The sequence below is a fragment of the Vulpes lagopus genome, chromosome 15 (genome assembly GCF_018345385.1).
Source record: "Vulpes lagopus strain Blue_001 chromosome 15, ASM1834538v1, whole genome shotgun sequence".
Classification (NCBI taxonomy): domain Eukaryota; kingdom Metazoa; phylum Chordata; class Mammalia; order Carnivora; family Canidae; genus Vulpes; species Vulpes lagopus.
The window spans coordinates 25,198,894-25,225,396 of record NC_054838.1 but is presented as its reverse complement, the minus strand read 5'-3'; the positions used below and the strand labels follow the sequence as shown (position 1 = coordinate 25,225,396).

The following is a 26,503-nucleotide window of genomic DNA, read 5'->3' as shown; positions in this document are numbered from 1 at the left end:
AGGCATCCTTCATACCTTTCCTCAACTTTAATGGATAGATGGTTGCAGAGGTGGTGAACATATTGGGCATAACTCTCTGCTAGGGCCATGTCGTATGCAGTCAGGTGAATGTTTAAAACTCCATATTCATAATCTGTCCCCAAATTAATGGGTCTCACTTCTACTTTTCCCTTCTTCTTCTTGGGCTGAACAGAAAACAAAAGGAAAAAGAAAATAAATCAAAGTATTATGCAAAAAATTCTAATCATCTCATCTTGATATCAAAGAAATCAATCTTTCAAATAAGTTTGTTTACCATTTTTCTCTCTTAGGTTACCTTACCTTCAAACTGAAGTTCCCCAAGGAAGAAATGGTTGGCTTCCCTTGCCAGTCTGGGCTGTGATATCAGCCAATGAAAGGAGAGGGACTATTGCTGGCATTACTTTAATATGAATACAAGTGACTATCTTCTACAATTAACTTATTATGAGACTCACCACCTCCCATCTCTGGTCCTCAGCTCCCCAATTTTCAAATTATTGGGGTTATACTAGAGAGAGAGGCAGAGACACAGGCAAAGGGAGAAGCAGGCTCCACACAGGGAGCCTGATGTGGGACTCGATACCTGGTCTCCAGGATCACACCCTGGGCTGAAGGCCACACTAAACCACTGAGCCACCCGGGCTGCCCACTATTCTTATTTCTAAAACCATTTGCCTGTTTTTAAAATTCATGAAAATTGAATGATAACTGTTCTAGCAGGCTCCACTAGATAACAGATTCTTTTTCTTTTTTTTTTTTAGATAACAGATTCTTAATCTAGAACCCATTGAGGAATTTCAAGTGGTCTATCAACCTCAAAATTTATACATAAAGTTTTATAAGTGTATATTTTTCTTTTCTTTTTTTTTTTTTAGTGTATATTTTTCTTAAAGAATTGTTAGCTTTCATCAGAATCTTAAATCAATTGCAAGGAAACTCAGCATTAGATCTCTTCCAGCTCTCCTAGTTTTGAAATTCTGCAATCATTTAGTCTTCCTTTTAAGAATTGAGAGGTAGATGGGGCGCTTGGGTGGCACAGTCAGTTAAGCATCCAACTCTCGATTTTGGCTCAGGTCCTGACCTCAGGATCATTAGATCAAGCCCTGCATTGGACTCCATGCTCAGCACACTCTGCTTGGGTTTCTTTCCCTTCTCCCTCTGCCTCTCCTCCCAACCCACTCCCTGAACACATGTTCACATGCACATGTACTTGCTCTCTCTCTCTCTTTCTCTCTCAAATAAAGAAATCTTGAAAGAAAGAAAGAAAGAAAGAAAGAAAGAAAGAAAGAAAGAAAGAAAGAAAGAAAGAATTGAGAGATAGACAAATTATCTGTACTTTACCCTTTTGTATTACTTCACGATGTATCAATCTGTGCAGGCTGCAGTAAAAAGTTAAAATGAGGCCTGGGAAAGTAGATATTTAACCCAACATAGATCAGGATCAAGAAAGTTTCTCAACTGGAAATAATCTAACCTAAATCCCATCTAGAGGAGGGACCTGTTAAATATATCATGGAACATCCATACAATAGTACATTATGCAGCTGTAAGAAGGAATAAGGCATTTCTTTATGTACTACTATATGGAAAGGTCTTTAAAATAAGTGATGAAAGCAAACTGTAGAATAACATGTTCAAAATACTGCCATACATATAAAAAAAAGTGTGTGTGTATAATTATAGACATATTTATTTGCTTGCATATTCAAAAACTATGTCTGGAAGGATGCACAAAAATACTAATATCACTGGCTGCTTATGAGAGAACTGGATAGCTCAGGCATATAAGTGGGAAGGAGACTTTTTAACTATTTCCCCTCTGTATTTAAAAAATTTTTAATAATGTAAATCTTTTGTCAGTTCATAACTAGAATCATATTTACTTTCTTGAATTTTATCTTTATTTTTTATTTACTTTGTAAAGATTTAATTTATGTATTTATTTGAAAGAGAGTAGGCCTGGGGGGAGAAGCAGAAGGAGAAGGAGAGGCAGGCTCTCCACTGAGCAGGGCACGATCCCAGGACCCTGGGATCATGACCTAAGCTGAAGGTAGATGCTTAACTGACTAAGTTACCCAGGTGTCTCTATTTTTTTAAGATTTACTTATTCATTTGAGAGACAGAGTGATGTGAGTGGGGGGAGGGGCAGAGGAGAGAATCTTCAAGAGGACTCCCCAGTGAGCACAGAGCCTGACATGGGGTTGATTCCACAACCCATGAGATCATGACCTGAGGTAAAACCAAGAGTCAGATGCTTAAATGAATGAGCCATCCAGGCGCCCCTCTACTATTTATTTTTTAAGATTTTATTTTTAAATATCTCTACAGCTAACATGGGGCTCAAATTTACAACCCCGAGCTCAAAGATCACAAACTCTACTAACTGAACCAGCCAGGTACCCCAAAAATCTACTATGGTTTTAAAAAAATTTTTAGTAAAAATTTTATTGGAATACAGTATTCATACTGAAAAAAATGCATAAATAGCACAGCTCAATGAATTTTCAAAATGTGAAAATACTTCACAAAGTGAAAATACATGTATAATCAGTATCCTGATAACAAATAGACCACTACCAGCACCCCAAAAGCTCCTGCACCCGACCACTATTCTTATTTCTTTTTTTTTTTTTTTTTACTCAATCATGAGAGACAGAGAGAGAGAGAGAGAGAGAGAGAGGCAGAGACACAGGCAAAGGGAGAAGCAGGCTCCACACAGGGAGCCTGATGTGGGACTCGATATCCGGTCTCCAGGATCACACCCTGGGCTGAAGGCCACACTAAACCACTGAGCCACCCGGGCTGCCCACTATTCTTATTTCTAAAACCATTTGCCTGTTTTTAAAATTCATGAAAATTGAATGATACACTATGTTCTCTTTTATATCTGGCTTCTTTTGTTCATTATATTTGTAAGATTCATCATGTAGTAGCTGAAACAACAGTTCTTTCCTTCTCATTGCTCTAGTAGTCTATTATATGAATATGCAACAATCTTTTTTTTTTTTTTTAAGATTTTATTTATTTATTTATTCATGAGAGACACACACACAGAGAGAGAGAGGCAGAGACACAGGCAGAGGGAGAAGCAGGCTCCATGCAGGGAGCTCTATATGGGACTCCAGGATCATGTCCTGGGCTGAAGGCAGGCGCTAAACCGCTGAGCCACCCAGGCGTCCCTATTTATCTTTTTTTAAAACTTTTTTTACAGTTGATGGAAATCTGGGTTGTTTCCAGTGTGGGACCATAATGAATAATAGTGCTACTTATGTTCTTGTATGTATCTTTCAGTGAACACCTGTATGCATTTCTATTGGGGATATACCTAGAACCTGAACTACTGACTTAGAGAGTATGCATATTCGTCTTTAATAAATACTCTAAAACAGTTTTACAAAGATATTTCCAGTTTAGTCTCCCATCAGAATTAATGAGAGTTCTAATTGTTGTATATCCTTGCCAACACAAAACTTAGAGTCAGGTTTTCTGGTTTGTTTTAGCCATTCTGGCTGGTATGTGATAATGAATTTGGGTTTTAACTTGTGGTTCCTTTACGTCTATTGAGCCTAAGCACCTTTCCATTTGGATACTCTCTTTTGTAACCTGCCTATTCAAGTATTTTGCTCATTTTTTAGATTGGGTTGTCTGCCTTTCTCTTATTGATTTGTAGACATTCTTTCTATACTCCAGATTTGATCCTTTGTTAAATAAACGTGCTGCAAGTATCTTCTCCCTCCCCGTAGCTTCCCTCTTCACTTTTTCATGGTGCATCCTGAGGAGCAGAAGCTCTTTTTTTTAATGTAATTCAATTTACTCATTCATTTACAGTTACAGTGATTTCTGTGTCCTACTTAAGAAATCTCTATCTTAAGATTATGAAGATACTCTCATATGTTATTTTCTAGTAGTGTGATTATTTTAAGCATTTACATTTAGATCTACAATCTATTTTTATTTATTTATTTATTTTATTTATTTTTTTTTAAAGAATGATTTTCTTTTTTTTTTTAATTTTTATTTATTTATGATAATCACAGAGAGAGAGGCAGAGACATAGGCAGAGGGAGAAGCAGGCTCCATGCACCGGGAGCCCGACGTGGAATTCGATCCCGGGTCTCCAGGATCGCGCCCTGAGCCAAAGGCAGGCGCTAAACTGCTGCGCCACCCAGGGATCCCCCTTATTTATTTTTTTAAAAGATTTTATTTATTTATTCATGAGAGAGAGACACACACACACACACACACACACACACACAGACACAGGCAGAGGGACAAACAGGCTCCATGTAGGGAGCCTGACATGGGACTTGATCCCGGGTCTCCAGGATTACGCCCCGGGCTGAAGGCTGTGCTAAACCGCTGAACCACCTGGGCTGCCCTACAATCTATTTTTAAGTGGTGTTTGTGTATGGTGTGAAATAGGAGTTAAGAATAATTTTTTTCACATGATCACCCAGTCCAGTTGACTTAGTACCATTAGTACCATTGCATGGTTAGTGTCACCTTTGTCATATAAGTACCCAAAGATATGAGGATCAGTTTCTGTACTCTTTATTCTGTTCCTTCGGGCTGTTTGCCTATCCTTGAGCCAATACCACATGTCCTATGTACTGGAGATTTATAATAAGTCTTGCTATTTGGTAGAAATAGTTTTTTTAAGAAAAAGGGCAGGGACGCCTGGGTGTATCAGCGGCTGGGCATCTGCCTTCGGCTCAGGGTGTGATCCCAGTCCGGGAATCGGGTCCCCCCACCCAATCGGGCTCCCTGGGGGGGCCTGCTTCTCCCTCTGCCTATGTCTCTGCTGCCTGTGTCTCTGCTTATCTCTCTGTCTCTCATGAATAAACATGCCTCTCATGAATAAATAAAATCTAAAAAAAAAAAAAAAAAAAAAGGAAAAAGGGTAAAAAACCTATCTCTATTTACATGTCTTAAATCACCCTTACCTAACAGCCAACAGCCTAAGTGGCTGCCACAGCAGAACTGTTCCTGGCAGAGCACCTAAAATGGTTCTCTCCCATCACTGCTCTTTAGGTCAGTCTAAGATAGCAGAGGCCCAATTTAGGGGAGCAGGAGGAGGGCCAAGAAACGGTCCTTTCATAAGACCAGTAATACCTATGACAGACCTGATCTCACAGGGATGTTCTGAGAACCGAACAAAACACTATGTAAAGTGGTTATTACAATCCATGTCACATAATTATATATATTATTTATTGCTATTTTCATTCTTATGTTCATAATTTTATGTTCATAATTATATATATTATATATTAACTTTTATTTATTTATTTATTTATTTATTTATTTTTAAATATTTTATTTATTTATTTATGATAGAGAAAGTGAGAGAGAGGCAGAGACACAGGCAGAGGGAGAAGCAGGCTCCATGCCGGGAGCCCGACGCGGGACTCGATCCCCGGACTCCAGGATCGCGCCGTGGGCCAAAGGCAGGCGCCAAACCGCTGAGCCACCCAGGGATCCCCTATATTAACTTTTATTACTATTTTCCATCTTATGCTCCTGTCTAACACAAGGCCTGGCAAAGAGAAAACATTCAATGAATCACAATTTTAGAATTTTAGAACTGGACAGCATTTAGAGATTATTTTGTCCCAGTTCTTCATCTTTGCAGGGAAAGAATAAGAAGCCCAGAGAGATTAAACATCTTCCCCAGAGCGACACAGCCAGACAAGACAGATCCTAGGAACTAAAACCTAGACTTTCTAACCCCCAAAGCAGGGATTTTTCCACTGCAGCCTGCGCACTGTTAAACTTTTTATAGCCTTTATAGTTTCTGGATTTCTTATCTTTATGATGAAGATCTTCCTCACTCCTTTATTATGTATATAGTCTCTTATGGTTTCTCATTGCTAAAATTCTTAACAGTGGTGGCCACTGCAGGGTCTTAGACTTTGCTGAGTGAGAAGCCAACCTTTGGAGACCAACCATCAAAGATCAGGGACTTGGCTCTCTTTTCCAGAGCCTACCACACTTGTGGCCAAGTGCAGCAATCCCGACTTCTCACCAAGACATTCAGCACTGCAGTCAGAGAATGCTAACGTTGGAATGCGACAGGGAACTGCTAAAATTTTCCAGCAGAGAGGGGAGGAGCTTCTCTAAAGCCTTTAGGAGGCTTTTATAACTAGGGAAAATGCCAGGGCTCTTCAAAGGTGTTGCTTTAGGGGAACAAAACAAAACAAAAAAAGCTGATTCCAGTATCCCTCTTGGCATCACTTGCTTTTCTGTGTTGGCCTAGATATGCTTGGACCTATCCACATTATCAAGAGCCCATTTTAACATTATATTTCAGTTCTGAGCCAGGGCATAGCACAGCCAGCAAGAGCTTGCCTGCATATAGTATCAGTCACCAGTTCCTATAATTTTACTTGTACAATCTTCTCTTATCCATCCCCTCTTTTCTATCCCTACTGCCTGAGTTTGTGCCCTTCTAACCATCCAGGGGACTTATTAAAGATATCTGTGCAAAGCATGTACATGACTAAAGCTGTGTTCATGGAAAGCCACCCTGACTGCACATGGAGACAGTCAGGTAGGAAAGCAAGAGAAGCTAGAAGAAATGTGGCAGGGATGATGGACTACTGTCTACCATCAAACCCTGGCACTCCTATGACTGACCTGGATTCAGTGTATGATGGCCCAGGGTAGCCATTCTTAGATCCCCGTAGAATGACTACTATGATGCCTGCCTGGGTGGCTCAGCAGTTGGGTGCCTGCCTTTGGCTCAGAGCGTGATCCCAGAGTCCCAGGATCGAGTCCCACATCAGGCTCCCTGCATGGAGCCTGCCTCTCCCTCTGTCTGTCTGTCTGTCTGTCTCTCTCTGTGTCTCTCATGAATAAATAAATAAAATTAAAAAGAAAAAAGAATTGCATTATGACCCCCCAAATAAGCCATGAAATAAATTACTAAACGATTTTTGTAAAGAAACATCCATATTATAATCCCTATTTTACAGAGAGAAAACTGAGGCCCTCTGAAAGCACAATACTTGCCCAGGGTTACTGGGAAATTTTGCTGGGAAAAAGCAGAAAAAGGAGTCACATTAGAATGACAGGCTACTATATCTGCAAGGGGTCCCAGAGATAATATAGTCTCTCCTTCTTTCCCTCCTAATTTTACCCACTGGGAAAGTTGAGACCTAGAAGGGGGAAATGACTTATTTATGGTCACAATAGTAAGGAAATGGGAAATGTAAACACTTTATGTGTAGCCATGGCTGGAAACTGGGTCTGCAGCCCCAAGCCCAGGTGCTCTCTCTCCTTTAGATTCTGCGGAAGTGCTTGTGTCTGCCTATCACTATAGGTGGCATTCTCCAGGGTGGGAAAATTGGGGAGGAACAGTATTATCCTAATCCTCAAGTGAAAAAGCAGATATGCCTGCAGCATATTCCGCTTCCAGAAATTCTGGTGATGAAAATTTTAAAATTCAGATTTGGTGATGGTACTCTGATCAGTCCATAATGAACTTATTATAAAGCACACAGAAATCAAGTGACTATGTTTATAATTCAATGTGGCACACTGTCAAGAGACATCACCAGACAGAAGGCCTGACCCTGACTGGGATGACCAAGAGGCACAGCCTGGTACTGCACAAAAAGCACTGTACTTCGATGGAAGCCAAAGAAAAGCTGGACTTAAAGCCTGTCTGCTTAGTCACTAAATGACATTGAAAGACCTCTCTATGTGTCAGTTTCTTTGCCTGTAACACCTAAGGTTCTTGTGAAGCTTGAAATAGTGAATTTCTATGAAGTGGAAGTAGCATAGACATCAGATAGATTTTGACCATCCTTGGTTCAAATGTTGATTCTGGAAATTACTAGCCATTTAGGCACGTCATTTAATCTCTCGGAGTCTTAGGGTCCTCGAACAGGGTCTTTAATAACTAGGATATCTGAGGATTAAATAAAATATACTATTTATATTACTATAAAATGGAATAATGCTTTTCTTTTTTAAATTTCTTTTTTATTAAGTTTTTTATTTCAATTCCAGTATAGTTAACATACAGCATTTTATTAGTTTCAGGTGTACAATATAGTGGTTCAACAATTCTGTACATTACTCAGTGCTTACTGTGATAAGTGTACTATAATACCAAAAAATGGAAAGGTGCTTTTAAAGCCTGGCACACAGTAGTAATGGCATCTGGTATATAGCAGTCACTCAATAAATGGTGTGTCTTTATTCTTTTTTAAAGATTTTTATTTATTTATTTGAAAGAGAGAGAGAGAGCAACAGAGAGGGCGATAGAGAGCACAAACATGGGGGAGGGGAAGAGGAAGAAGGAGAAGAAGCTGAGCAGAGAGCTGGACTCAGGGCTCAGAACTTGATCCCAGGACCCCAGGATCATGACCCAAGCTGAAGGCAGATGCTTAACCAACTGAGCCACCCAAGTGCCACAATAAATGGTATCTTTAAAAAAGGTTGAGTTTAAAAAAAAAAGGTTTAGTAATATACACAAATAGGACATTAGTAGTACTATAAATTGGAGGTAATCATGCTCCTGGTATCTTAGTGGCATTCATGAAATACTTATTAAGCACCTGCTGTGTGCAAAGTGCTGATGAAAGATACCAAAGAAATAGTCCTAGCCCTCAAGGAATTACAGTTCAGTGACAGGAAAAGAGATCAAATCTCAATTTAATCATAAAGAGCAGCTCACTTCCAAAGGCAAATTCAACACAAGGTACCCTGCTGCGCCATGCTAATTAACTCCCCAAGGCAATCTCAAGAGCAACCACCTCAAGTGGATATAGTTGAAAGGGCAGTAAGCAGAGATACTTAAGGGTATATAGTAGTTACTTAATAAATGGTATCTTTTAAAAAGGGTTGATCTAAACCTGCCTACTTTTCAGGTTTCATGGTCCCTCAACCCTTAGTACCCACTTTAAACTCTAGGATTAAAAAAACTACTAGAAGTTCCCCAATTGCATATCCAGGGTCAATGTCTCTCTACCTCTACCCAGAAGGTTTCCTTCCTTGCAGAGCCTTTGACTGTTCACCCCACATGCTTAATATAAGCAACTTCTATTTATTTTTAAGATTCAACTCATGCTCCTCCAGGAAGCTCTCCCTGATTCCTCAGGCTGAGTTAGGTACCACTCATGTGTTCCCATAGCAGACCCTCCCCCAGATACACCATTATCAATCACATTTATGCATTTATTCAACAAACACTGACTGCTAGTGATGAGCAAGATTAGGATTAGGGATATAATAGGAAATAAGACAGCCATTGTCTCTGCTCACTAATGTTTACAATCTATCAAGAAAGGCCTATACAGAACAAGTAATTATAAGGTTATGCATGTTTTGAGGGAGGAAAATAGAATGCTATGGAATTATGAAAAAACAAACTAATGCTATCATCATCATCATCACCACCTATGGGCTCTATGTTTCAGGCACTGTGCTAAGTTCTTAAAATTTTCTTATTTAATTTACTTCTCACAGTAACAGTGGGAAATATAATTCCTGTATTAAGCCAAGGAAATTGTGGCTTGGAAAAGTTAAGGAAGGTACCCAAGGTCGCACAACCAGAAATCATCAGAGCTGAATCTTTAATTCAGGTCCTCCTAATTCAAAAACATTTCTCTTAACATCCATCTTTCCTTTCCAGGAAAGTGGGCAGAGCCTGCCAGTTACCTCATTATCTATTCCCCCTTTTTCCTTTAATAACATAACTGCTGAAACACAACTATGGATGGAAAACTTTATTCATGAAAGAATCATTAAAGAAATCAAAGTAAAAAAAAAAAACCTGCTGCAGTTTAACTGGGTATATGACCATTTATAATTAAAATCACATTTCCCAAGCAATCTGGCCAGTAAGTATGGATATGTGACTAAATTCTGGCCAGTGAGATAAGAGCTTACGCATAGTATTTTCCCTTTCTCCATCTTGCTTGATGAAATGTGGACATGATGGCTGCAAAGGAAGCAGCCATCTCAAAACTAAGAGATAGAAGCAGTATGATAAGTGTGGCAAAGCCAAAAGCTGGAATATCTACTTATACTTTTATGTGAAAGAAAAATAAGATTCTTTTATGCCCCTTAACTAAGTGGGCCTCTTTATTATTTCAGACAAACTACCATTTCAATTCCTATAAGAAGGTACTATGTTTCATTCATTTCTCTATTTCTCAACATTAAATGTTGAGTTGAACTGAACTCCAGTTCTGGTTCCATCATTCACTAGATACATGTCATAGAGAAATCCTTTATGGGCCTCAATTAGTTTCCTTTTCTACCCTGTCTATCTTACAGGATAGTTGGTGAATCAAATGGCATTGTTTGCAAATTTGCTAGTTGCAAAGAGCCTAACAAAATCATGTTTCCCTTTGTGAAACACCATAAAATATTTATCAGTATACTTTCATCATATACAACAAAAATGACTTTACTAGCACAAAACATGATTATGTTATAAAAATGGAGTTCTCTACATCTCAAAAAATATGAAAACACATCTGAACCTCTCTGTTAATATTTATTTTCATCAACTAAAACTGATGGGAGAAAAATCTGAAATTTAGAAAAATCTATCCATTAACTTACTATCTTTCTAAAATATGAAAGATTGACATTAATAAGAGGTCCAGCTCTAGGATCACCAGTGCTCCAAGGGCACATGGCTTGAGAGGCACAGAGATAATGGATGTGAAAGCACTGTGAAAATGGAAAGGGATCACTACTATTATTCATCAAACACGACTCCCTCTGAAACTCTGCCACGGTTATAACTCAGCAGAAAGGGCAAGACAGAATGAGACTGGTGAGCTGGAGACGAGGGCACTCTAATGGCACAGGCTGAGTAATCATCACAGGAATCACTCTCTGTATCCAGAAAAGTTCTGGGGAACTCTTTTATGTTTTTTACAGTCCCAGTGTTTCTCAGTGTACCCCACACAGCTGGATACTCCAAAGGTCAGTTCACTTTACATACTCAGTGTATGAATGCGAGTGGCATTTAGTAAATGTTTGGGTTTTGTTTGTTTGTTTGTTTGTTTGTTTTAGTAGTAAATGTTTGTTGAGGTGACCTCCATAACACCTTCACTGACCCTTTCAGGGAAAATTGCTTCCTTAACCTTGTTCTCTTGTTATTTAGTTCATTCCCCCTAGTAAAACACTTACATGTGTAGTTAGTTACATTTTTGAGCACTATCTTTCCTAGCCTGCTCTATGCTTTTGGTAGGAAGACTGTGTCCCATTTACCTGAGCATCATTTGTGCTCACATAGTGCCTGGCACATAGTAGATGCTCAATGATGGTTTTTCTTTTCAATGAGTTACAGGGGGTAGACTTGAGGGAAAATGTGGATGCTAATTTAAACCAACTCTTCCATAAATCAGTCCTATAATCCATGTCGAGCCCTACAGTTACTGCACCAGCAAAAACTAATCTTTCTGTTCCCAGGAAGCTAGGACTGTCACCATAAAGTGATTCTGATCTGCTGATTTTTCTGGGAATGATGCCACAGTCTCCTCACAGACTTGTGGCTGTGGGAGCTAATCTATCTATGGGTGTTACAACAAACTAAAAAGGTGTCATAAATGACAGACACCTCCTCTATGTCAACAGTGCAAAGAGTTTCCAAGAGAAAAGACATCTCACCTCCTAGGGGGCCATTCTATAAAAAGGAAGTAAATTGCTTACATTACAAGATACCCATTACTCTCTTGCCCCAGGGCCTAAAAAATAGAACACAAAACAATTATAAACTGACAACAATTTATGTTGCCTCATTTCATCATCCCACATCTTCCTCTTAGCAATTCTCTGGTTCTTGGATTGTTATTACCCCAAGACTGAAGGCAGGACAACAGCTGAGGTCAAGTAAGTGGTCTTGGGAGAAATAACCTAGCACTCTACAAATACAAAGGACTACACATTTATTTCTATGAGATAAAAATCGCTCCAAACAATCTGAAGCCTTTGAAATTCAACAAGGTGATTCAGGACCCTTGAGGAAATAATGAGATCTACACATTGAGACACAGTGCTAGGTGGAGATAAGCTCTGAAATGTGATCCCTCGTTGCCAGTCAAGCTGGGTCATACAACATGTAAGATTACAGTAGCAGAAATGCCATAATGCCTGGGCACTTTGTGCCTGAGAATGAACTCTTGTCTTAAGGATGTGGGGCTAAAGGGAGGAGAGGACTCAGTATGGGACCCCGAGTTAAAAAAGAGAATTTGATTGCTTATTGTTTTTTCTAGGATCTATGCTTAGGGAGAGAAAGGGGACCACAGGATGCCTTCTTTTCTAGTCCAGTTCCCCATCGCAACAGAAGAGACAGGAACCTGGGACAGAGCCTCTGCAAGCTGGCAGATGAGAGCTTTTGCGAACTGTCCCATGCAGGAAGCAAGGAGCCTGCAGCAGCTTTCACTACTATCTGGGTAGCTACCCAGGGACAACGAATGACATCAGAGAAAAGCCTATAACCCTAACCAAAGAGAGCATCACTCCCCTCAAGCAACCAAGGTCATCTGGAACCAGCTGTTTACAAATAGTGAGTTGTGTTTGCCAGCTCTGATTTACAAAACCTCAGAGCAGTTCCAATAACCACATATCAGTTCAGCTCAATCAATATTTACTGTCCTCTACTTGATGTCAGGCTCCCTGCTGCAAACTGAAGACACAGACACATAGCCTCTACTCTAAGAAAGCTCACCATCTAGAAGGGGAAATGGTCATCAAACGGACAATTAAAACAGAGCAGTAAGTCATAGTACAGAGGAAGTTCAAGGAACTCTAGCAGCTCATGGTAGGACAAGTAATCCAGGGCTGGGAATCCAGGAAGGTATCTCAGAAGGAGATCTTCATTTTTTCCCTCCTCACCCTACTTCCTCACTAGAATTTTTTTTTTTTTAAGATTTTATTTATTTATGGTAGACACAGAGAGAGAGAGAAAGAGAGAGAGAGAGAGAGGCAGAGACACAGAGGGAGGAGCAGGCTCCATGCAGGGAGCCTGACGTGGAACTCGATCCCAGGTCTCCAGGATCAGGCCCTGGGCTGAAGGCAGCTCTAAACTGCTGGGCCACCTGGGCTGCCCTCCTCACTAGAATTTAAAGATTGAGGATATATTAGCCAAGTAAAAAGAGGGAGAAGATACTCCAAGTAAACAGAACAGCCTTGAAACATATGTATTTCATAGAGAGACTTGTGAGAGGCTCTAAAACAGTATGATGATTTGGATAAAAAAGCAAGAGGCTCAATGCAGTTAAAACATGGTATCCCTGAGATGAGAGAAGAAACTAGGGAGAAAGATAGGGACAGATGTTATTATTATGGCATTAAACTTCCTTTTATACCAACCTAGGGAGCAAGTGAGAGCATGGCATACACAGAAAATTATCTTTTAAGACATAGGGGCCAAGAAATTAAGAAAAAAATAACAAAGAACACACACCTAAACAAAATGAATTTTATCTCCTACTAATTTATATAGAACTTTTAGAAGAGGGATATTCCAAAATAAAACAACTCCAACAACTACTCTAAGATGTCACAACTCAGAAAAGGTGTAGATTACTCCTTCTTTTGAATTTTAATAGCACTTTGTATCTTCCTTTTAGTACCTGTTACTTTCTGCTGAGGAGCATAATTATCTGTGTTTTACCTCTAATGGTTTGCCAGCTCTCTGAGCACTGACTAGTTCTTGTTCATTCATCTTCTAAAATTGCATTACAATCCAGTCTGAATAGACAAGGCACCCTCAACAATGACTACCACATAATAGATGTTCAATAAATGTTTCAGAGCATCACAGAGTTACATGATACCAGAGCTTTTTTTTTTTTTTTTTTTAGATTTTATTTATTTATTCATGAGAGACACAGAGGGAGAGAGGCAGAGACACAGGCAGGGGGAGAAGCAGGCTCCATGCAGGAAACCCGATGTAAGACTGGATCCTGGAACTCTGGGATCATGCTCCGATCCAAAGGCCAGACGCTCAACCTCTGAGCAACTCAGGCATCCCGAGCCAAAAGACTCTTAAAGATATTCTAATCCAGTTTCTCAGCCTTTATAAAAGACTCTGATAAAAGCAATGGACTCTCTTTTCAGAAAAAACCGCACATAGAAAACATTTTACATATAATTTCAGAGCCTACAATGCTCAAAGGAGCAAGGTTAATTATCCAAAGTCATGAAGGATCATGCTGAGTGAAATAAGTCAATCGGAGAAGGACAAACATTATATGGTCTCATTCATTTGGGGAATATAAAAAATAGTAAAAGGGAATAAAGGGGAAAGGAGAAAAAAATGAGTGGGAAATATCAGAAAGGGAGACAGAACATGAGAGACTCCTAACTCTGGGAAACGAATTAGGGGTGGTAGAAAGGGAGGTGGGTGGGGGGTGGGCGGGGGGTGGGGGTGACTGGGTGACAGGCACTGAGGGGGACACTTGATGGGATGAGCACTGGGTGTTCTTCTATACGTTGGCAAATTGAACACCAATAACATAAATTTATGAAAAACAACAACAACAACAACAAAGTCATGAAGGTGTAATTAGTGGCATAACTAAGCCTACAAGTTTCCTGGTTCCCAATTTTCAGTCCTCTTCCTACTACAAACTACAAATGAATAATTTTAGTTGGGCTATTTCCCACTGGGAGACTGCCTAATACAAGTGGCAATGGTCCTCTCATGAAATTCCTTGCTAGAAGGAGGATGCTCAGGAAAACATGGCAAGTTTAATGGCTTCTGAGGCCCAAATATAGTGTACTGGACCTCTGCCAAGGAGAGAAAGGGGCAACAGGAAAAGTTCATGGTTATGTGGGAGCATTACAACAAGCCAAAGAACCAAGAGGGATGTTGAAGTCTCCCTAAATAGAAAAGCAAAATCCTTTTTAACTACTATTTACAGGAAGTGAGAGAATCATGACTCAAAACCAGACTTTCTGATTTTCAGGCCGGTGTTGGGTCCACCTCACCACAAAATCCTCTGCACATGCACAGAAATCTCACTACCACAGAAGCAATCCTGTAGCTATGGGAATCCTAAGAAATGGGTTAAATAATCTTATAATGCTTAGAACTAATTCCCAATTATCTGTGATAATGGATCCAAGGAACATAAATATCTTTTAAATCTGCAAATACTATAAATCTATTTGGCTGAAAATACTAATCCGCCACTACTTGCCACAAACCATCAATTCAGCTTAAGTGAATGTATCATTTATTCTGGGGTCCATACTGAAATAAATACTAAGAAGATTTTTTTTTTAAGTACCACAAATAATAAAACCAAATCATTTGCTTTTCACTAAGTGTAGGGACAAGATTGAGAGCTGGCAGAAACAGCTCACTGTGGATAATATCCAAACTAAATAACTGGAGAGGACTAAAAGGTGTCCCCCCACCCTTCTACCTTCAATATTATCCACCCTATACATATGTGATCTTTAGTCTGTGCAAAAGCCACACACTATCCTCTTCTAAAGGACCCCTACTCTCTTTACCTCCTGTGCTTTAACTAGGTGCTTGTATCTTCCAATGCCATGGGTAGGCTTTGACTTGTAGTGCCGACTGGTATTCAGCAGAATGCCACCTAAAAAACAGAAAATAAGACAAACCTGTTTCAAAGCTCCTTCAGGGCAGACAGATCACACGTGAGGAGACCAATTCTCAACCACAAGACCGGGAATATCTGGGGATAGCAGGTCTCTTGCTGGCTTAAAGAACCAGAGCTATTTCTTGATCTTGAGCTGACCCTTATTTACCCCCTTTATCTCTCCCTTTGGCACCTCAATCATACCCACTCCCTGCTACCTATCTTTCTTTGAGAAATTCTCTCCTGCTACGGCCACCGGTGATAGGAGAAAATACATTCTCACAGTGTTCCTGTTTTCTCTTGCTCCTCAACAGGCAATAATCCTTTTGAAGTTTTCTAATGTGGATCATACAGAGAAAGAAATAGGTGGCAAATACAAGCAGGTAAGAGGACAATCACAGATTTCCACAAAGTTTTACATACCATCTATTAGATTTATTTGTGCTAATATGGAACAACCTCCAATACACATTGCTAAGTAAATAACAATGAAAACAAAAGCCTAAGGTACAGAACGGTGTGTGTGTATACTACTATCAAGTATAAACTAGGCTGTCCATTCACATATTTATTGTGGTAGATCTGGTGATATACCACTTGGGTCCACTTTCAAGGAAGGACTTTAGTCTTCATTATTTTTATCCTTGTTTAAAAATAAAGAAACTGTAGCTCAACACATGAGAAGATGCTCAATATCACTCATCATCAGGGAACTAAATGCAAATAAAAACTACAATGAGATATCACCTCATTCCTGTCAGAATGGCTAAAAATCAAAAACAATAGAAACAACAAATATTGGCAGGGATGTGGAGAAAAAGGAACCCTCGCGCATTGTTGATGGGAATGCAAACTAGTGCGGCCACTGTGGAAAACAATTGGAGGTTCCTCAAAAAGTGGTATTATCCAGTAATCACACCGCTGGGTATGTACCCAAAAAACATAAAAACACTAATTCAAAGAGATATATGCACCTCTATGTTTATAGCAGCATTATTTACAATAGCCAAATTATGGAAACAGCCCAAGTGTCCACCAAATGATGAATGGATAAAGGATATGTGGTATATATACATATACAACAGGATATTACAGGATACAGGATACAGGATATTACTCAGCCATAAAAAAGAATGAAATTTTACCTGATGATCATCACCCAGGGGTGATGCATGAAATTGTTAAATCACAATATTGTACACCTGAAACTAGTATAACACTGTACATTAGCTATACTGGAATTAAAATTTAAAACAATTAAAAAAAAGAGATACTGTAGTTCAGAAAATATGGTGAAATGGCCAAGGACATCCAGCTAGTAAAAGGCAGAACTGCAATTTAAACCCAGGTCTAGGGATGCCTGGGTGGCTCAGCAGTTTAGCGCCTGCTGTTGGCCCAGGTAGTGATCCTGGAGTCCCAGGATCGAGTCCCACGTTGGGCTCCCTGCATGGAGCCTCCTTCTCCCTCTACCTATGTCTCTGCCCCTCTCTCTCTCTCTTGCTCTCTCTCTGTGTCTCTCATGAATAAAATAAAATCTTTAAAAAATAAATAAATAATAAAAATAAAAAAATAAACCCAGTTCTATCTGGATGAAAGGCCTATGCCCAGGTGGGTTCTTATGACATCTGAATTTCTGGAATATAAAATCTAGCTAGATATGATTTTTCCTAGCTCAGATGTCAGTTCCTTATCTCTACCTTTTCACTGAAACCAGTACTACATGGCTCTTCTATGTCTATCTCTCTTGCTCACTCTCTACCTTCTGGATTAGTGTTAGTCTTAGGTCCTGCTCCCTTTCCTCTCAGTTCCTATGGTCCTATCCTCATCTCTACGGGGAGGTAAAACAGAAAAGATGTGAAGAAGTGAAATGTTTCTTGGGCTTCTCTTTTCTAAAATGGGCTTCCGGGATCCCTGGGTGGTGCAGTGGTTTAGCGCTTGCCTTTGGCCCAGGGCGCGATCCTGGAGACCCGGAATTGAATCCCACGTCGGGCTCCCGGTACATGGAGCCTGCTTCTCCCTCTGCCTGTGTCTCTGCCTCTCTCTCTCTCTCTCTCTCTCTGTGTGTGTGTGTGTGTGACTATCATAAATAAATAAAAATTTAAAAAAAAATAAAAATAAAAAAATAGAATAAAATGGGCTTCAAAGCAGGTATGCTCTTTGCCAGGCCAATCCTGCCTTTATAATCCACATTGTTTCATCAAGACAAACCTTGGATATCATGAGTCCCTTTTATGATATGCGTTAGTCCACATATACTGCTACATGCCAACAACTGTATACACACTGGGACAAAGATGACTAGAATATGCCACTTTCCCTGGAGATACTCAGTGTGTACTAGGGAAGGATGATAGGAAAGCAGATAATTACCTTACAGTACACAAATTACTTTAATAGATGAGAGCAAGGCACTATGTGCCTAGAGGAAGGAACAATGAATCGGCCTCAGTAACAGATGCATTCTTGAAAGAGGGGTAAGGAAAAGGAAAAGAAAGGCTGTCAGTGTGAGAAGGGCACAGAGTATACCAGAGCCTAGAGCAGTTAGTGGGAACATACCACACTAGGCTTTGTGAAGAGTTTGGATTTCAAGCTGAACAGGGAAAAGTATATGCCTGATATGTTTTTAAAAGATCACTTTGGTTGGTACATGGAAAAAGGGAGAGAGAGCATGGATGGGTTAAGAGATTCAAGTGGCAGCCTTGGCTAAATTGCTGTTGGTGATCTCACTGTATCTACATCCCCTCTCTATTCCATCCTCTCGAACTGACAAACTAATCCTTCTTTTTTTTTTTTAAGATTTTATTTATTCATGAGAGACAGAGAGAGAGAGAGAGAGAGAGAGAGGCAGAGACACAGGCAGAGGGAAAAGCAGGATCCATGCAGGGAGCCTGATGTGGGACTCGATCCCGGGACCCCCAGGATCACAAAGGCAGGTGCTAAACCACTGAGCCACCCAGGAATCCCCCAAACTAATCCTTCTAAAACACAAACCTAGTAATATTCTTCTCTTTCATTAATTCAACCATTTATTCATCCTACACACATAATTTTTTAAAAGTACTTACTATGTGCCAGGCATTGTACCAGGCACTACAGAAACACCAATGAATGAGGCAGAGGTCTTTGCTATATTTCAAAATGTTCACACTCCTTAAGTAAGTATTTAAGAAACTTGATTTTATAATATAGTTCCAATGACTTCATCTCCTCATTCTCCTACTCCTCCAGGCCTTTAAAACTTTGTTCCTCAGCCACAGAGCTACACTTGCTATTCTGTATAAATCATGCAATTGTCATGGTTCTGTGCCATACTGGGCAGTACCTCCTGCTCAGACTACACTTCTCTGACTGGTGAAATCCTAGCCAGCCTCCAGGGTCAGCTCAAATATCACCATCTCCATGAAACTCTTCTGCTGCCCTGAACATTCAAAGATCATCAAGTTTACTTCATGATTATAGCTCTTCCATGCCTCCGCTATATAGTAAAACATTTTGTATAAAGAATGAAAATTGGGCGCCTGGGTGGCTCATTTGGTTAAGTGTCTGCTTTTGGTTTAGGTCATGATCCCGGGGTCTTGGGATCCAGCCCCCATTGGGGCTCTCTGCTCAATGGGAAGTCTGCTTCTCCCTCTCCCTCTGCCCCTACCCTCTGCTCATGCTCTCGTTCACTCTGTCTCTCTCAAATGAATAAATTTTTAAAAATATTTAAAATAAAATAAAAATAAAAACAAAAATATTTAAAGAAAACTCAGATGCCAACCATCGTTTTTAAGTACACAGAAACTCAATCACCCCCCTCAGTGGTTTCAAACAGCAGAACCAAAAGGTGATCTTTGGGGATAACACGTCTTAGGTGAAAGCACCACATTCCTGCCTCAGCCTCTCATCTGCCAGAATTCCTTGGCAAGGAAGCATTTTCAAATTCAGCTTAGGGCAATTCCTATAATTAGAGCATCTGGTTAATTAAGAAGTTGGTTCAAACTACTGTTAAATTAACCATTTTCCCCCTTAAATGAAAGGTTTTGGTCAAACTACCAGCGTTTAAACTGCTTAATTAGCCAGTTGTTTATGTTATAAAATGTACCAGTTTGAAAGCCTCCAATTTCTAATAAGTTCAACTGAATTCTTCCCTTGCTCCTTGTCATCCAACTGAGTCTCCTGCTGTTGCATTAACATTGCAGCCTCCTAAGAGGAAAGACAATTCTTTTCACTGAAGACACAGAACCCCAGGGTTTCAACAGGAGGCTCTGAAGATCTTTCAATAAGCACAATTGTAGGATGTAATCACATATTGACTTTTCCCGCATCACATCCCTTTACTTTATATATGCCAAAGCCAACTGTCCTTCAGTGTGTCTGTTTACTAAACTGGGAATGAAATCCATCAGTCCAGGATAGGGGTAAACATCATCATTTTAATTATTTCTCCTTCGATATTAGAACAGCATTTTTATAGCAGGGTTATGCTGGAGAGAAAGAGGAAAACACTGGGGTAGCCCCAGTCAAGATTAATTGCAGGATATTCTCTCCATTCAATAGACCAGACGTCCCTTACACACCACAAGGGCAGGTATACACCCACACCTGGCAAATAGCATACACTCAGAAGATTGCCTTTATGGGGCAATTTGGTGGCTCAGTCAGTTGGGTGACTCAGTCAGTTGGGCATCTGACTCTTGATCTTCACTTGGGTCTTGATCTCCAAGTTGTCAGTTTCAGGTAACACACTGGGCTCCATGCTGAAAGGTTCTTAAGATATTTTACCAAGATAAGCTGCAATGATTTGGCCTTGGCAGCTACCCACTTTTTTCAAAATCTCTTTTCAAAATTTTTCCAGTTTTTCTAATTATAGTACACTGAACTACTTGGCTTTGAATGTGCCATGTTCCTGATTCCACCTTTTTGCTCATGCTGTAATGAGACAACTCTGTGTTCTCTTCATTTAACCTCTTCAGACCTCTTCATATGTATATCTTTTACCTCTCTCTATATGTTTAAAAACAGTAAGAAAAAGGCAGTCACGGGATCCCTGGGTGGCGCAGCGGTTTGGCGCCTGCCTTTGGCCCAGGGCGCAATCCTGGAGACCCGGGATCGAATCCCACGTCGGGCTCCCGGTGCATGGAGCCTGCTTCTCCCTCTGCCTATGTCTCTGCCTCTCTCTCTCTCTCTGTGATTATCATAAATAAAATAAATAAATAAATAAAAAATTAAAAAAAAAAAAGAAAAGAAAAGAAAAGAAAAAGGCAGTCACTACAATCATGCCCACCTTTTAAAGAGAGTAGCTGGGATGGTACCCAGGCCCACAGAGAGTATTATGGGTAAAGGTAGGCACCACTCCCCACTCTTTTCTGAAAACCAATGTAATTCAATATTGGAATTTCTGACTTTATGGATCTCTCAAAGAATCCATGAAAAATGCTAACAAAACTATGTGCTTTCAAGTAGAATTATCCTGGCATGCCAACATTGGTGAATTACCTTGGGCCTTTTAGGCACTGAGATTCCCTGACAACAAATGAAAAATGAGCAAAGGGCAGCCCCAGTGGCACAGCGGTTTAGCACCGCCTGCAGCCCGGGGTGTGATCTTGGACACCTGGGATGGAGTCCCATGTTGGGCTCCCTGCATGGAGCCTGCTTCTCCCTCTGTCTGTGTCTCTGCCTCTCTCTCTCTGTGTCTCTATGAATGAATGAATGAATGAATAAATAAATAAATAAATAAATAAATAAATAAATTTTTTAAAAAAGAAAAATGAGCAAAGAATAAGATAAATGGCCAGTACATGTATGAAAATATAGTCAACCATGATGCCTGGGTGGTTCAGCGGTTAGGCTGATCCCACGGTCCCGGGATCAAGTCCCACATCAGGCTCCTTGCATGGGGCCTGCTTCTCCCTCTGCCTATGTCTCTGCCTCTCTCTCTCTCTCTCTCTCTCTCTCTGTCTCTCATGAATAAATAAATAAAATATTTAAAAAAAGAAAATATGGTCAATCAACTAGTAATCAAAGACATACAAATTACAAATACAAGGGATGACATGTTTAAACTTATAAGTTTATAATATAAACTTATATTACCAAATATTAAAAAAAAAACACTTAATATTGATGACTATATAAAAAGGGATTCTCAAATACCAAAGAAGAATAAAATAGCACAATCTTTCTGGAGACCAATTTGGTAATACATATTCAATAGCTTTAAAAACATCCATTTCTTTTAACCCAAGAGTTTGACTGTTAGAAATGAATCCTAAGTAAATAATCAGACAAAGATATACAAGGATATGTATCAAGTGTTGTTTACATTGCAAAGTCGTGAAGACAGCTTAAATTTCTCTAAATAGAAAATTGTTTAAGGGTCCTCTGGGTGGCCCAACTCTTGGTTTCAGCTGGCGTTATGATCTCAGGGTATGGGGATAGAGCCCTCTGTTGGGCTCCACACTCAGCATGAAGCCTGCTTGAGATTCTTTCCCCCTTCCCCTCCTTACCCCACTCACTCTCAAAAATCTTAATAAAAGAAAATTATTTGAGCAAATTATATTATCCCCCACCTCTCTTTTCAGAAGGATCCCTGCTGGATTTCCTTCAATAGGTCTTAACAGGCCTTTTTGATTCCAGCTTTAAAAACAAAATAAAACCAAAAAATCCTCAGATTTAAGTACCTCTCAAATACTAAAATATACTACAAAACTATATAACCAATATTTTATTTTATTTTTTTATTTATTATTTATTATAGTCACAGAGAGAGAGAGAGAGAGGCAGAGACACAGGCAGAGGGAGAAGCAGGCTCCATGCACCGGGAGCCCAACGTGGGATTCGATCCGGGGTCTCCGGGATCGCGCCCTGGGTCAAAGGCAGGCGCCAAACCGCTGCGCCACCCAGGGATCCCTATAACCAATATTTTAAAAGGTTAGTAATTGCATCAAATATACAGACAAATCAATGGAACAAAACAAAGTTAAAATAATCTCAGATTTATATGGAAACTTAGTATATGATAAAGATAATCTTGTCAAACCTCTGAGGAGAAGATAGGATGTTTCAATAAATTTGAAACAGTTAACTACACATTTCGGGGAAAACCTGCATCCCTACTCACTTCTCATTCCAGATACATCACATATATGAAGGGAAAAAAATACCAGAAGATAATACGAAGGATTTTTTAAACTAATCTTGGAATAGAGATCTTTTTAAGCAAGAAACAAAAACCTAGATAGAAGTCAAAGATTAATAAACTTAGTTATATAAAAATATAAAACTTCTTTTCAACAAAAACACAAAAAGTCAAAAGATAGATAACTAGAAGCAATGCAAAGCAGAGATGAAAAATACTAATTTTCTTAATATATAAAAACTGCAAGGGCACCTGGGTGGCTCAGTTGTTGAGTAGTTGCCTTTAGCTCAGGTCGTGACCCTGGGGTCCTGGGATGGAGTCTGACATCATGCTCCCTACAGGGAGCCTGCTTCTCCCTCTGCCAATGTCTCTGCCTCTCTGTGTCTCTCATGAATAAACAAATTTTAAAAAGAACTATATAAAAAAAATTCTTGTAAATTAAAAATAAAAAATCTAGAAACTCAATAGAAAAATGGGCAAAAAGTATAGACAGTTAACAAGGAAAGAAATAAAAATTGCCAATAAAAATGTGGAAAGACGATAAACTCTCTTAAGAAATGCAAATTATGAGACATAATTTTTTTACTACCAAAAATATAAGATATTTTATAAAACCCAGTTTTGACCAGGAAATAGAAATGTAAATTAATGCAACTTCTCTAAAGGGCAATCAGGTGATACTTACCAAAATATTTAATCATAATCATTTGACTCAGCAATTTCAATTCCAGGAATTTATCTTATAAATGTTTGGGAACAAGTTCACAAAGATGTATTAAGATGGTTGTTGCAGCATTTTTTGAAACAGCAAAAACTCTGAACAACCTAAATGTCCAGCATTAAGATATAGTGGTACACACACAGAATATATATGTCCACATATGCATAAAACTTCTTGAGAAATATAAAAGAAATTGCTTTCAGTGGCTATCACTGGGGAGTAAGACTGGGAAATAGAAAATTTGACTTTCATCATATACCTTTTTGTACAGTTTATATTTATTCTTATCCTATGCACCTATGTAAATGTATTTACAATTCTTACAATTGATAATTTAATAGTAATTAAAAAAAAAAAACTTTCCTCAGAATATATACCAGTTCAAAATAAACTTTGCCTCTAGTTGAGGGTAAGGGATAAGACCAAATTTAGGGAATAAGAGCACTTGAACATAATCTCTTTTTAAAACAAAACAAAACAAAAAATAAAATCTAGCAAAATGTTAGTAATTGTTAACTCGGGGGTTATTTGACTTATTATCTTTTTATACTCTTCCATATTTTTTTATCTTTCAAAATAAAAAATGTCATTGAGAGGGGGAAAAAAAACATAAAATAAAACCTTTCCTGGACCCCACAGTCCTCTCCACTTCCTGTCAATTCTCTCCCCTCCCACTCAAACTTCATAAAAACATTGTGAACAGCTTTCTCTAGCTCCCGAACTCCCATTCACCTGTCAAGGCAAGCTGACTTCCACAACTGGCTTCACCCCACCTGCACAAGAAACTCCTTTCATAAAGTCACGAGTGACTTCCATGTTGCTAAAGCCAAAGAATGTTAAGTTCTTATCTTTTGGGATCTCTCAGCAGCACACAGTTGTAACACCAACATGGTTAACCACTCTTTCCTTCTTAAAACACTCTCCTTCTGACTGACATCAAATTGTACTATGCTGGCTTTTTCCTACAATTTTGGCCTCCTTTTTTTCAACCTCATTAGACATCTCTTTTACCCTCTACTCACCTTTTTTTTTTTTTTTTAAAGATTTATTTATTTATTTATTTATTTATTTATTTATTTATTTATTTAAGAGAGAGCAAGAGAGAATGCGAGCACATGTACTCTAGCAGGGGGAAGAGCAAAGGGAAAGGGAGAAAGAGAATTTAAGCAGACTCCCGCTGAGCATAGAGCCCCACTTGGGGCTCAATCCCAGAACCCTGACATCATGACCTGAAACAAAATCAAGAGTCAGGTACTCAACCTACTGAGCCACCAAGGCACCCCACTCTCTACCTCACTTTTATTTTATTTTATTTTATTTTATTTTTTTTATTTTAGATTTTATTTATTTATTCATGAGAGACACAGAGAGAGAGAGGCAGAGACACAGGAAGAGGGAGAAGCAGGCTCCATGCAGGGAGCCCGACATGGGACTTGATCCAGGGTCTCCAGGATCAGGCCCTGGGCTGAAGGTGGAGCTAAACCCCTGAGCCACCTGGGCTGCTCTCTACCTCATTTTTAAATGTCAGAGTTCTTAAGGGCCTGATCCTTGGGCCTCTTCTCTACTTGTTCTTACATGATGTTTCATTGCCATCACTGCAATTAAAATAGACAATATGATGGCTTCCAAATTTATAGTTTCACCTCAGACTTATATTTTAAATTCAAGATCAATGCATACAATTGTATACAATGGGCTACTTAATATATCCTTCCCACAGGCACTCCAATTAAACATGTTCAAAGCCAGACTCAATATCTTCCCCTTCAAACTGTTCCATTTAAGGCAGTACGTTCAAAATAATTATACAGATATCTCTCTATTGTAGTAGAAATGTATTCACCATGGATCAAGTAAGAAGAAGAAAAAAGATTATAAAATATTATATATCAGACAGAGGGGCAAGATGGCGAAGAGTAGGGGTCTTCAACTCAACTGACCCCACAAACTTACCTAGATAACTTTCAAAACATCCTGAACACCTATGAATTCGACCTGAGATTTAAAGAGAGAACAGCTGGAATGCTACGGAGAGAAAAGTTTTTGTTTCTAACAAGGTAGGAAGATGAAAAAATAAAATAAAAAAGAATAAAGTTGGGGACAGGAACCACGACTAAGCAGGGCTAAAGCAGAGTGGTGAAAGCCTCCAGGGCAGGAAAGTCCAGGTCTAGAGAAGCAGGAACTTTAAAAATCCACACTGGAGTTTTCCCTGACGGAAAAATGGAAATCGGGCAGAATAGCAAGAGGGGCAGGGAAGCCTCAAGATTCCTGGAGTCATTATAAGAGGAGGGCCACCCGCAAACTGTGGTTGGGTATTGGTAAAGGGCTGGAGCACCATAGCCCTATGGGGCATTTAGGAGAAGCCTGTGGGTTAGGGGGGCCGGCTCCGGAGCTGCCTTTACCCTTGAGGCTGGCAACAGCAGGGTGGCTGTACCCCATTCCCTTCAGGAAAGGCAGCCCCCAGGGGCATGGGTCCAGCGGCACAGGGCCCCGGATCCCAGACCCAAGCAGACAAAGTTGGTGATCCTTCGTTCCCCCTGGGACAGGTGGAAGCATGGAGGGCACAGGAAAGTGAGAACTCTCCTGCCGCTGGGCGCCCAGCAAGCTGTGCAGATCAATGCACCTGCACCTGTCCCCAGGACCATCTAGGCCAGTGCAGACTGGGAGACTGCAGTTAGTTACTCGCAGGGAGTGTGACTCCAGAGCTGGAAATCTGGCCACAGCCATTTTTGCTTTTCCTCTTTGTTTTTTTGTTTTGTTTTGTTTTTTGTTTTTTTAAAGATTTTATTTATTCATGAGAAACACAGGCAGAAGGGAGAGACACAGGCAGAGGGAGAAGCAGGCTCCCCGCGGGGAGCCCGATGTGCTTTTCCTCTTTGTTTCACATTGTGCCCGGGAGAGGCAGGGCCTCTAGGGAACAAAGGCCTCACAGGATAAACAGCTCATACTGAGCCCAGCACCTGGCAAGCAGCGAGGCATCTCTGCCCAGGCACAGATGCCTGAGAATCAGCACACCAGACCCTCCCCCAGAACTGCTGGAAGTACAAGGGAAAAGAA

The 26,503-nt window shown here is 39.8% G+C and overlaps 1 protein-coding gene across 2 annotated transcripts in view; it reads right to left on the bottom strand.

Annotated features, from left to right (window-relative positions):
* Positions 1–26,503, bottom strand: part of MRPL48 (mitochondrial ribosomal protein L48) — a 66,229-nt gene that overhangs the window by 15,331 nt on the left and 24,395 nt on the right. For both annotated transcript variants that reach the window (XM_041730702.1, XM_041730703.1), the window contains 2 exons: positions 15,514–15,602; positions 16–185 (listed from right to left, as the gene is read on the bottom strand). In XM_041730702.1, the coding sequence (XP_041586636.1) occupies positions 16–185; positions 15,514–15,602 (259 nt within the window). The remainder of the gene's footprint in view (positions 1–15; positions 186–15,513; positions 15,603–26,503) is intronic.